This window comes from Mesoplodon bidens (assembly GCF_964165515.1).
Source record: "Mesoplodon bidens genome assembly, chromosome: 7".
Lineage (NCBI taxonomy): Eukaryota > Metazoa > Chordata > Mammalia > Artiodactyla > Ziphiidae > Mesoplodon > Mesoplodon bidens.
Window position 1 is genome coordinate 44,723,595 of NC_138164.1, and position 13,375 is coordinate 44,736,969.

Consider the following 13,375-nt stretch of genomic DNA (forward strand, 5'->3'; position numbering starts at 1 on the left):
TGGCTGAGTAATATTCCATTGTATATATGTGCCACATCTTCTTTATCCATTCATCCGATGATGGACACTTAGGTTGTTTCCAGCTCCGGGCTATTGTGAATAGAGCTGCAATGAACATTTTGGTACATGTCTCTTTTTGATATGGTTTTCTCAGGGTATATGCCCAGTAGTGGGATTGCTGGGTCATATGGTAGTTCTATTTGTAGTTTTTTAAGGAACCTCCATACCGTTCTCCATAGTGGCTGTACCAATTCACATTCCCACCAGCAGTGCAAGAGTGTTCCCTTTTCTCCACACCCTCTCCAGCATTTATTGTTTCTAGATTTCTTGATGATGGCCATTCTGACCGGTGTGAGATGATATCTCATTGTAGTTTTGATTTGCATTTCTCTAATGATTAATGATGTTGAGCATTCTTTCATGTGTTTGTTGGCAATCTCTACATCTTCTTTGGAGAAATGTCTATTTAGGTCTTCTGCCCATTTTTGCATTGGGTTGTTTGTTTTTTTGTTATTGAGCTGCATGAGCTGCTTATAAATTTTGGAGATTAATCCTTTGTCCGTTGCTTCATTTGCAAATATTTTCTCCCATTCTGAGGGTTGTCTTTTGGTCTTGTTTATGGTTTCCTTTGCTGTGCAAAAGCTTTGAAGTTTCACTAGGTCCCATTTGTTTATTTTTGTTTTTATTTCCATTTCTCTAGGAGGTGGGTCCAAAAGGATCTTGCTGTGATTTATGTCATAGAGTGTTCTGCCTATGTTTACCTATAAGAGTTTGATAGTTTCTGGCCTTACATTTAGGTCTTTAATCCATTTTGAGTTTATTTTTGTGTATGGTGTTAGGGAGTGTTCTAATCTCATACTTTTACATGTACCTGTCTAGTTTTCCCAGCACCACTTATTGAAGAGGCTGTCCTTTTTCCACTGTACATTCCTGCCTCCTTTATCAAAGATAAAGGTGACCATATGTGTGTGGGTTTATCACTGGGCTTTCTATCCTGTTCCATTGATCTATCTTGCTGTTTTTGTGCCGGTACCATACTGTCTTGATTACTGTAGCTTTGTAGTATAGTCTGAAGTCAGGGAGCCTGATTCCTCCAGCTCCGTTTTTTGTTCTCAAGATTGCTTTGGCTATTCGGGGTCTTTTGTGTTTCCATACAAATTGTGAAATTTTTTGTTCTAGTTCTGTGAAAAATGCCAGTGATAGTTTGTTTTTGGGTTTTTTTTTTGCAGTATGTGGGCCTCTCACTGTTGTGGCCTCTCCCGTTGCGGAGCACAGGCTCCGGACGCGCAGGCTCAGCGGCCATGGCTCACGGGCCCAGCCACTCCGCGGCATGTGGGATCTTCCCAGACCGGGGCACGAACCCGTGTCCCCTGCATCGGCAGGCGGACTCTCAACCACTGTGCCACCAGGGAAGCCCGCCAGTGATAGTTTGATAGGGATTGTATTGAATCTGTAGATTGCTTTGGGTAGTAGAGTCATTTTCACAATGCTGATTCTTCCAATTCAAGAACATGGTATATGTCTCCATCTATTTATATCACCTTTAATTTCTTTCATCAGTGTCTTATAATTTTCTGCATACAGGTCTTTTGTCTCCTTAGGTAGGTTTATTCCTAGATATTTTATTCTTTTTGTTGCAATGGTAAATGGGAGTGTTTTCTTTATTTCACTTTCACATTTTTCATCATTAGTGTATAGGAATGCCAGACATTTCTGTGCATTAATTCTGTATCCTGCTACTTTACCAAATTCATTGATTAGCTCTAGTAGTTTTCTGGTAGCATCTTCAGGATTCTCTACGTATAGTATCATGTCATCTGCAAACAGTGACAGCTTTACTTCTTCTTTTCCGATTTGGATTCCTTTTATTTCCTTTTCTTCTCTGATTACTGTGGCTAAAACTTCCAAAACTATGTTGAATAAGAGTGGTGAGAGTGGGCAACCTTGTCTTGTCCCTATCTTAGTGGAAATGCTTTGAGTTTTTCACCACTGAGGACGATGTTGGCTGTGGGTATGTCATATATGGCCTTTATTATGATGAGGAAAGTTCCCTCTATGCCTACTTTCTGCAGGGTTTTTATCATAAATGGGTGTTGAATTTTGTCAAAAGCTTTCTCTGCATCGATTGAGATGATCATATGGTTTTTCTCCTTCAATTTGTTAATATGGTGTATCACGTTGATTGATTTGCATATATTGAAGAATCCTTGCATTCCTGGAATAAACTCCACTTGATCATGGTGTATGATCCTTTTAATGGGCTGTTGGATTCTGTCTGCTAGTATTTTGTTGAGGATTTTTACATCTCTGTTCATCAGTGATATTGGCCTGTAGGCTTCTTTCTTTGTGACATCCTTGTCTGGTTTTGGTATCAGGGTGATGGTGGTCTCATAGAAGGAGTTTGTGAGTGTTCCCCCCTCTGCTATATTTTGGAAGAGTTTGAGAAGGATGGGTCTTAGCTCTTCTCTAAATGTTTGATAGAATTCGCCTGTGAATCCATCTGGTCCTGGGCTTTTGTTTGTTGGAAGATTTTTAATCACATTTTCAATTTCAATGCTTGTGATTGGTCTGTTCATATATTCTATTTCTTCCTGATTCAGTCTTGGCAGATTGTGCATTTCTAAGAATTTGTCCATTTCTTCCAAGTTGTCCATTTTATTGGCATAGAGTTGCTTGTAGTAATCTCTCATGATCTTTTGTATTTCTGCAGTGTCAGTTGTTACTTCTCCTTTTTCATTTCTAATTCTATTGATTTGAGTCTTCCCCCTTTTTTTCTTGATGAGTCTGGCTAATAGTTTATCAATTTTGTTTATCTTCTCAAAGAACCAGCTTTTAGTTTTATTCATCTTTGCTATCGTTTCCTTCATTTGTTTTTCATTTATTTCTGATCTGATCTTTATGATTTCTTTCCTTCTGCTAACTTTGGGGGTTTTTTGTTCTTCTTTCTCTAATTGCTTTAGGTGCAAGGTTAGGTTGTTTATTTGAGTTGTTTCCTGTTTCTTAAGGTAGGATTGTATTGCTATAAACTTCCCTCTTAGAACTGCTTTTGCTGCATCCCATAGGTTTTGGGTCATCATGTCTCCACTGTCATTTGTTTCTAGGTATTTTTTGATTTCCTCTTTGATTTCTTCAGTGATCACTTCGTTATTAAGTAGTGTATTGTTTACCCTCCATGTGTTTGTGTTTTTTACAGGTCTTTTCCTGTAACTGATATCTAGTCTCATAGCATTGTGCTCAGAAAAGATACTTGATATGATTTCAATTTTCCTAAATTTACCAAGGCTAGATTTGTGACCCAATATATGATCTATCCTGGAGAATGTTCCATGAGCACTTGAGAAAAATGTGTATTCTGTTGTTTTTGGATGGAATGTCCTATAAATATCAATTAAGTCCATCTTGTTTAATGTATCACTTAAAGCTTGTGTTTCCTTATTTATTTTCATTTTGGATGATCTGTCCATGGGTGAAAGTGGGGTGTTAAAGTCCCCTACTATGAATGTGTTACTGTCGATTTCCCGTTTTATGGCTGTTAGTATTTGCCTTATGTATTGAGGTTCTTATGGTGGGTGCATAAATATTTACAATTGTTATATCTTCTTCTTGGATCAATCCCTTAATCATTATGTAGTGTCCTTCTTTGTCTCTTCTAATAGTCTTTATTTTAAAGTCTATTTTGTCTGATATGAGAATTGCTACTCCAGCTTTCTTTTGGAAACAATTTTTTACAGTTAATTTTACGTAACACTGTATTTTTGCTTTTTAACCTTTGTTATTTTTCACTATTATTTTTTAAAAGATTTATTAGTTATTTATTTTATTTTATTTTTGGCTGTGCTGGGTCTTAGTTGCAGCACGTGGGATCTTTTGTTGCGGTGTGCGGGCTTCTCTCTAATTGTGGCATGCGGGTTTTCTCTTCTCTAGTTGTCGCGTGCAGGGTCCAGGGCACATGGGTTCTGTAGTTGTGGCACGCGGGCTCCAGGGCATGTGGGCTCTGTAGTTTGAGGCACGCAGACTCTGTAGTTGAGGCACATGAGCTCAGTAGTTGTGGCACGTGGGCTTAGTTGCCCCGCGGCATGTGGGATCTCAGTTCCCTGACCAGGGTTCGAACCTGTGTCCCCGGCATTGAAAGGTGGACTCTTTACCACTGGACTGCCAGGGAAGTCCCTATTATTATTATTTATTGATTTTAAAAAATATACCAAAAATCTGGCAGTAAAAAGATGTCTTTTACTCTGATGGACCAACAGAAAAATAAGAAAAGAAAAAAAATGGCAAGAGGTATAGAGTTGAGGGAAAGTTATATCTTACATTTCCTTATCTTGAATCACTGGACTTAAGAGATTATGTCTACTTTTAAGTAGACAAAACAATACATACTAGACATGTACAGTTTTATTTTGCTTAAAAACTTCAGAGTAATAAATATAAAAGAGGAAAAATAGAAGAGTTTTAAAAAATCCTTAAATTCAGGTCATATGCATATTTCTTGCTATGGACAGGAAAGGGAAAAACACACCTGTACAACTGAAAATTTGTGTTGTTAATTAATCTCCTATACTTTCCCTAACTCTAAGATTAATTCAACTTATCTAATTTACTGAACTACTTACATAATTATTATTATATCATTTAAGGCAAGAAAGATCGGGAAAGGCCACCTAATCCTCGTGGCAGTTGTCTGAAATGGCATGGTTTCACTGCCAGACCAAACTAAAACCAACAAAGACATTTCAACACGCACCAGTTGAAAATGTGACCTATGACAGGCTTCATGGCCCAGTTTCTGTACTGTTGATAAACCAAATCACAAGTAATGTTTCTAAGTGATAAAAGCTATAAAATCCTGAAAAGCTATTTACAAACAATAAAGAATATTAAATATGAACAAAGAATACCCCATCATTGTGTGTGTGGGCCTGTGCATGCATGCACTATACAGACACACTTCTGATGGTGAAAACGGGATGGGAAAGGTGACAAAATTTTAGGTCACTTCTGTGAAGAGCAAGCCTAGACAGAAAAATTACAAGGGACTTTAGACAACCTGAATGTATATTATAAGTGATCATGACAATGTAAATTCACCTAATGTATAATTTTCCTGATGGTCCTGATGACAGAAAATAACATGTCCAAACAAGAATCACCTCTGGGGCTTCCCTGGTGGCGCAGTGGTTGAGAGTCCGCCTGCCGATGCAGGGGACACGGGTTTGTGCCCCGGTCTCGGAAGATCCCACATGCCGTGGAGCGGCTGGGCCCGTGAGCCATGGCCGTTGAGCCTACGCGTCCAGAGCCTGTGCTCCGCAACGGGAGAGGCCACAACAGTGAGAGGCCACATACCGAAAAACAAAACAAAACAAAAAAAGAATCACCTCTGGCAGTTGTATCATGCAATGCCAGGATCTTATCTATCTATTTGTAAGGAGGTCATGCTGAAAACTTAGATGGAAAACAGCAACATCAGATGAGTCAATCTGGCTTTACTGGCTCACAGGACAAGAATTAGGGATGCTTACTTTGAACAGTTTTATTAGGTGATCAGAAATGGGAAGTCATGAAGAATGGCTCTGTTGGTACAGTAAAATGTAAAAAATGAGAACAGATACTCATAGGCATTAAAATTAACATCCTATAGAAATTAAACTCTTTTTATTTAAATTATAACAATTTTATCAAATAGAAATTTCATTCAATAAAAATGAAAATGTAAAATTAAATGCAAATCTAAATGCAGAAATGCATAAATCTAAGAGACAAGTGATAGTTTATTAAATTGACATGCTAACAGCAATGATTTGGCTTTTAAAATTACATTCTTATCTAAGAACATCTTCCAAAATAAAAGCAAAGTTCATGTAGACATGAACTGTAGACAAAAAACATATCTAGATTAAGCCATGGATCAGTTAGTGGACCACAGTAGAAGAAAACAGATGTACGTCTATGCAATATATGATGCCTACATTGTTATACTGGATTACACGTCCATTAAACATCTGTGTTCAATACTGTAGGATATTTTCTTTTTTTGGCCCTTCCTTTTTGAAAATACTTTTAAAAAGAGAAAAAAGTCTGTGCTATAGCTTATACTTGGATTATTCTAGATTTTTGCATCCTGACTGATGTAAAAAAAAAATCAAAGACAGAGGATTCTCTGCAAGGTATTTTAATTTTAAATGCTGCTTCGTGAAAATGTCGCTTTAAAATAAATTTAGAATAGTCAGTTATTTGCCACTTGCCCATTGTTTAAGCCAAAGTAGGAATATCTGAAAAAATCTTGAATATATTTTAGGAAGCATACCTTCTCCTTGTTTAATTATGTAATTAGAATTTTCCAGCTTCTCAGCTCAGAAATCTGAGTAGAAGTACCAAAGTTAGGAGGGGACTTACTTATAGAAGATACTATGAATGATACTGCCAAGCCACAGAGATGACTCGGTAACTGCCATAAACTGCAGTGTCTAATGCTCCACTGAACACGTTTAACACAATCTGCTAGACTCCAACCTCACTGATGCTTACAAGGAAAGGCAGATAGTAAGATAATGCAAACTCTTAAGTTATACCTTTGTGAAGAGGAAGAAAGAAAGTTCTTAGTTACCACTTCCTGGACACACGTATTTGTTTCCCTTACTGAAGGGTTTCTGAAAGCACCTTGGTTCCAAACAACTGACCCCTTTCATCTCAGGTTCCAGTAACTCAGTATTGTTTCTGTGACACTGCCTTCCCGATAAAGGCAGAGATCATGCCTGATTAATCCTCCAAAATGAAAGGTGTCCTTTACATCAATTAGAGTCTAACTACAAGAGTTAGAGAAACAAAATGAAAAAGCACTGCTACAAGAGCCCAGGGCTAGCGTCGCACAGTGGATGCTGGAATTATGACTAGTGGGAATTGGAGCCACAAAAGAAACAGCTTCTGTCAGCAACACCACTAGAGACAAAAGAGAAGTAGAGAAATGCCCTGTCTTCTCCCTTCCATATATCTCCCATTAGTGTTTCCCATTAGATTCCCCAAACCCAATAGCAGTCGGCTGCCACAGGAGCCTAGAAAAAGCCACCTGCAGCCGTAGCCCTTCTCCATCAGACTAAAGAAAGAAGGATGTCAGATGGATCTGAGGGCAAATTAAGCCCAAGACCAGGCATACCTTCCAGTAAAGTTCACATCATAATTCTAACAATCTCATAAATTCACTCAACCTAGCTAAGTTATCATTTATTGTTATACCAACTGGCTCTAAGATTTCAATTGCATATTAATATTTCTAGACCACATTTCAAGTTCTGAAATGAAAATTCCTAGAACATCACTACCCAGAAGGATAATTCTGCTAGGCAGGGCAAGAACTACCCAGCTAGTTAACTGACATGACAGGAAGTTTAGTGAAGTCTATCTTTTAGTTTGCTTCTAGTGTAATTCGGGGTAATTTTAAAGATGCATTTTCCAAGAAAAATAAAATGGCCCCTAGAGAAATGAGGATTATGTCAGCCAACATTTAGTATAAACTACTTAAAGTTGTTGCCAAGCAGATGCCTCAAATGTACTTTCTCCAAAACACCTTTTTGTAGTCTTTAAAAAGATGCTGAATTTTTAATTATACTAACTAAATTCATTCCTTCTCACTCAATTCATAAGGGAAATCAGGGTGCTGATACAAATTATTTGGCATAAGAATAATAATGATATTGTGATCAAAAATTGTTAAAAGCCAAGCCTAGCATGAAAAAATCAACACACTGTTTCACACGCAAAAGAGTAACTGCCAACAACAGTGAGTGTCACTGGCTCTAAATTAAAACCACTACATTAAAACTGAACATTTCAAAAGCTCCCTGAAATCAGTGCAACTTTGCTAGAATTATTATTTTCTGTGTTTATTCAAAATTTATAGAAAATTGTAAAGCAAAACTCATTCTTTTCAAGGAGTTTTGATAAATTCATTTAAGGAAAATACATGTTATCAAATACTTTTTTAAAAAAAGCTTAACAACTTTCAAATGGTTAAAAAAAAATCTTCGTGTATCTGGAAATAATATATACTTGTCTTAATTGAAGTGGCATATCAGTGAGTTAAATCAGTTGACAATACCATTAGTTTTACTTTACAGACTCTTTACTCTTTAAAATAAATACTCTAGTCTTGATTTGTGGTTTCAAAAGGAAATTATAAAGCTATATATTGTACCTTAATTTTATTATCTTAATAATGCTAATAAATTCTATTTTATGTGATAAAGGACACTGATTACATGACCTAACAGATCAGAAAGATAGTATATTAAGTATGACAACAACAGTGGCAACATCACATTATTCTGACATAAACAGTCTTAGGAAATCCTTAACTAGTCCTTGTAGGCTTTTAGAAAAACATATTTAGGTCTCTACAAAACTAGAAAGTAGAAAAATAATAATTCTTTATTATGACTTTGAAAGCAAAAGGGCTAATTTACTCTTTTTTAAAAAATTATAAATGGCCAGTAAATAAGTGCCATTTCAGAATGAACTACCATAAAAAGACTGTAGCTGTTTTTAAAATAATGCCAGCATTCTGCCACTTATCAAATATAATTAAATGCAGAAAACCTGCTACTTTATTCATTGCCTTTTTTAAAAATTAATAAAAGTAGTTTTCTCTGCAAACACTTACCATCCACTCGGATATAATAATATCCACTTTTTCTACAGGAAGACGAACTTCTTCGATTTTTCCTTTAATTAGCATAATGGTATCTTCAAGTTTATTTAGTCTGAAAATTGTCATAATGAATTAAATTAGTATGTTAAACAGATTCTGAAATCTAGTCAAATTACATAATTTCTTGGTAACCGTTCATTTTACCCAAAGGTATGTTTTTTCAAGGTTTATTTATTCTCTGGGCACTGTAATTGCTTTTTGGTCGCATCATGAACCCCCCAGAATGTTTCTGGTTAATACAATAGTACAACTAAACCACCATTTAAAACTACAGCATGAAAAGAAACCCGAATTCTATTCAAAATACATGTCAATAAAGTTAATGGGTCTTTTTTTTTTTTTGAAGAGAGAGGTGGAGACAGACAGACCAGACAACAAAAGTATGTTTTAAAGGGAAGTAGTGTGTCACAGTGGAGAGACAGTTAGGGCCAGAAGCCCTTACACTGATTTCCAGGTCCTCTAGCACTTGTCAGCTAAGTGATCTTCACCAAATTATGTAACAATCTCACTGAGCCTGTGTGTTCATGTGTAAAACAGAAAGATGATACCTTCCCTAACTACTTCACAGTCTATTATGAGGATGAAGTATCTGTGAAAGCTACGTACACATCCTCAAGCCCTATATAATGGTAACGTATTATCATGAATAACAAAATACTGTATGCTGCGTAAAACTTGAAATTCTCCTCCCATCATAAATAATTTAACCTTGTCTAATACCATTCATTAGATATTTTTACATGCTTGATCACAAGATTAGCACATATTTTTCACCCCCTCCTTTTGCAATTTCAAATAAACAACACAGAGTTAAAGAGATAATTCCAAAAAGCTAAAAGCAAACTACTAAGCTTGTATCTAATTAAATAAATTCACAACCTTCAAAGGATGTACATCTGAATTATAAAGGATTTCTTCTGCTAACAAAGGAGGGATTTTCCCCCCAAATTTCACTGAGGTATTATATACATAAGATTAAATGCATTTTAAGGGTAAATTTTGTTGAATTTAAAAAAAACAGATATACTTGGGTGACCACCACCATCATTATCAATATATAGACATTTCTATTTTCTTACGAAGATTCATTAGTACTCTTTCCAGAAAATCCTCCCATCCACAGGCAAGCACTGACTTCTTTCTTTTACTACATATTAAAATTTGTATTTTGGGGACTTCCCTGGTGGCGCAGTGGTTAAGAATCTGCCTGCCAATGCAGGGGACATGGGTTTGAGCCCCGGTCTGGGAAGATCCCACATGCTGTGGAGCAACTAAGTCTGTGTACCACGACTACTGAGACTGAGCTCTAGAGCCCGCAAGCCACAACTACTGAGCCCATGAGCCACAACTACTGAAGCCCGCGTGCCTAGAGCCCGTGCTCCACAACAAGAGAAGCCACCTCAGTGAGAAGCCCATGCACTGCAACGAAGAGTAGCCCCTGCTCGCCGCAACTAGAGAAAGCCCGTGCACTGCAACGAAGACCCAAGGCAGCCATAAATAAATAAATAAATAAATATATTATTTTTTTAAAGTTTGTATTTTGTAGAGTTTTACATAAATGGAATCATACTGAGTGTACCCCTTTGTGTCTGGTTTCTTTCAAAAAGCATACTTTTTAGATTCATGCATATGTTTCTGTATATCAGTAGTTCCATTCCTAGGTATTGTTGAGTAGTATCCCACTGTATGAATAAAACACTTTTGTTCACCCACACACCTGGGGATGGAATTCTGGATTATTCCAGCTTTGTACTATAATGAATAAAGCTGCTATTAACATTTATGTACAAGAATTGCTCTGTTAAATGGAAGTGACAGAACTTTTTAGGAAACTGCGATTTTGTTTTACAAAGTTCATATACAATTTTACATTCCCACAAGCAATATATGAGCATTCCTTTTTTTTTTTTTTTCTTTTTGCGGTATGCGGGCCTCTCACTGTTGTGGCCTCTCCCGTTGCGGAGCACAGGCTCCGGATGCGCAGGCCCAGCGGCCATGGCTCACGGGCCCAGCCGCTCCGCGGCATATGGGATCCTCCCAGACCGGGGCACGAACCCGTATCCCCTGCATCGGCAGGCGGACTCTCAACCACTGCGCCACCAGGGAGGCCCCTGAGCATTCCTTTTTTTAAATTTAATTTTATTTATTTTTTTATACAGCAGGTTCTTATTAGTCATCAATTTTATACACATCAGTGTGTACATGTCAATCTCAATTGCCCAATTCAGCACCCCCCCACCCCCCCACTGCTTTCCCCCCTTGGTGTCCATACGTTTGTTCTCTACATCTGTGTCTCAATTTCTGCCCTGCAAACAGGTTCATCTATACCATTTTTCTAGGTTCCACATATATGCGTTAATATACGATATCTGTTTTTCTCTTTCTGACTTACTTCACTCTGTATGACAGTCTCTAGATCCATCCACATATCTACAAATGACCCAATTTCGTTCCTTTTTATGGCTGAGTAATATTCCACTGTATATATGTACCACATCTTCTTTATCCATTTGTCTGTCGATGGGCATTTAGGTTGCTTCCATGACCTGGCTATTGTAAATACTGCTGCAATGAACACTGGGGTGTATGTGTCTTTTTGAATTATGGTTTTCTCTATAGCTTCACAACCTAGTCATCTTAGGATTGCTGATCTTTTAAATTTTAACTGTGTGTTAAGATCTCATCATGGTTAAAAGTTGCATTTTCCTAATGACCAAGTATTTTTTCCATATGCTTACTGGCCATATTCCCCTATCATCTTTTGTTCAAATTTTTTGCCCATTTAAAAAATTGGCTCAGTTGTATTCTTCAATTTGCTTTTTTTTTTTTTTTTGTGGTACGCAGGCCTCTCACTGTTGTGGCCTCTCCCGTTGCGGAGCACAGGCTCCAGACGTGCAGACTCAGCGGCCTACGGCTCACGGGCCCAGCCGCTCCACGGCATGTGGGATCTTCCCAGACCGGGGCACGAACCTGTGTCCCCTGCATTGGCAGGCGGCCTCTCAACCACTGCACCACCAGGGAAGCCCCCTCAGTTGTATTCCTATTATTGAATTTTAAGAGTTCTTTACATCTTCTGGATAAAAACCCTGATGGATTTAAGTATAGTGAATATTTTCTTCCATCCTGTGGCTTTTTCATTTTTTTAATGATATGTTTGAAGAGCTAAAGTTTTTAATTTTGATAAAAACCAATTTATCATATTTTTCTTTTGTGGTTCATGATTTTGGTGACATATCTAAGAAATCTTTGCCTACATCAAATATTTTCACCTATGTTTTCATCTAAATTTTTTTCAGTTTCTGTTTTAAGTTATTTTTTCCAATATATAGCATCATGATCATTTTTTTCATATATAACGAAAAAACTTTGCTGGAAAAACTACCACAAGTAATAGTTTCAACTTTGTTGAAGAAAAAGTATTACCAACCCATGGAATTACTTCAGAATCTTTGTCAAAAATTAATTAAACAGGGCCTCCCTGGTGGCGCAGTGGTTGAGAGTCCGCCTGCCGATGCAGGGGATACGGGTTCGTGCCCCGGTCTGGGAGGATCCCATATGCCGCGGAGCGGCTGGGCCTGTGAGCCGTGGCCGCTGGGCCTGCGCGTCCGGAGCCTGTGCTCCGCAACGGGAGAGGCCACAACAGTGAGAGGCCCGCATACCACAAAAAGAAAAAAAAAAAAAAAAAAAAAAAAAAAAAATTAATTAAACATAATGTGTAAACTTATTTCTGAACTTCCAATTCTGCCCCAAGATTTAGATGCATATCCTTATGCTAATACAACAGTTTCTTGATTTTTATAGCTTTACATCAAGTCATGAAGTCTGACAGTGTATGTCCTTTAACTTTATTCTTCTTTTAAAATTCTTTTGGGTATTCTAGGTCATTTGTGTTTTCCATACGAATTTTAGGATCAGCTCTCAGACAATATGTAAACAAAACAGCATTTCTATGTCCCAATAGGAAGTAATGAGAAAAGAGAATGGACATATCTTGGTGAGTGAATACAAAGGATCAGACTGTCAAATCTGACTCACATAAGCCAGATATTTTACCCAGGGTCAGGCTTCACAAATAATTTCAAAAATACGGGCAATTAAGAGGTCCAGACTAATCAGAAAGAAGTCTGGGACATGAAAAGCAACTTCTTTATTCTTCCCTTCCCTGTATTAGACATGCACACTCTGGCCTAGAGTAGACAGGCCTCTAAGTAAGGTGCATAGGTTATTAACTTCCACAGGAAGGAGTCCTGCTCTATGTACCAGATTGCTCCCTGCTTTTTCTGAGTCTCTTGATTGCCTGTATTATTGAAATTATTAATAAAGCTTAATACTGGATAATCTCCCTGGCTAATCCTGGGTAATCAGGTTTCTGTGTATCTGATTTGAAAATATTTTATCTCAGAGTAGTGCTGTGAGGAGGACTCTCATACAGATCCACGAATCAAAAAGGCTGAGGCACTTTTTAGCCAGAAAAAGGAGGAGACTGAAAAATAAGAGGAGGATCTAATCCTGGGATAGTTGCCTACTCATCCTTGGTATGAAGTGGCAAAACTGAGATTCAGAGAAAGTAGCTACTGGCCTGACAGGCAGCAGCAGGCAGAGAGGAAGATAGTAAAAAAAATTACACTATCTGGCTGTTACTAGCATTTCTGAAAAAATGCCAGTCTTTTTAGA

The 13,375-nt window shown here is 37.5% G+C and overlaps 1 protein-coding gene across 1 annotated transcript in view; it reads right to left on the reverse strand.

Moving 5' to 3' along the window:
- The window catches only part of PRMT3 (protein arginine methyltransferase 3), a 151,768-nt gene that overhangs the window by 88,500 nt on the left and 49,893 nt on the right, over positions 1-13,375 (reverse strand). The window contains exon 10 of the mRNA XM_081241082.1: positions 8,654-8,753. Within this exon, the coding sequence (XP_081097208.1) occupies positions 8,654-8,753 (100 nt within the window). The remainder of the gene's footprint in view (positions 1-8,653; positions 8,754-13,375) is intronic.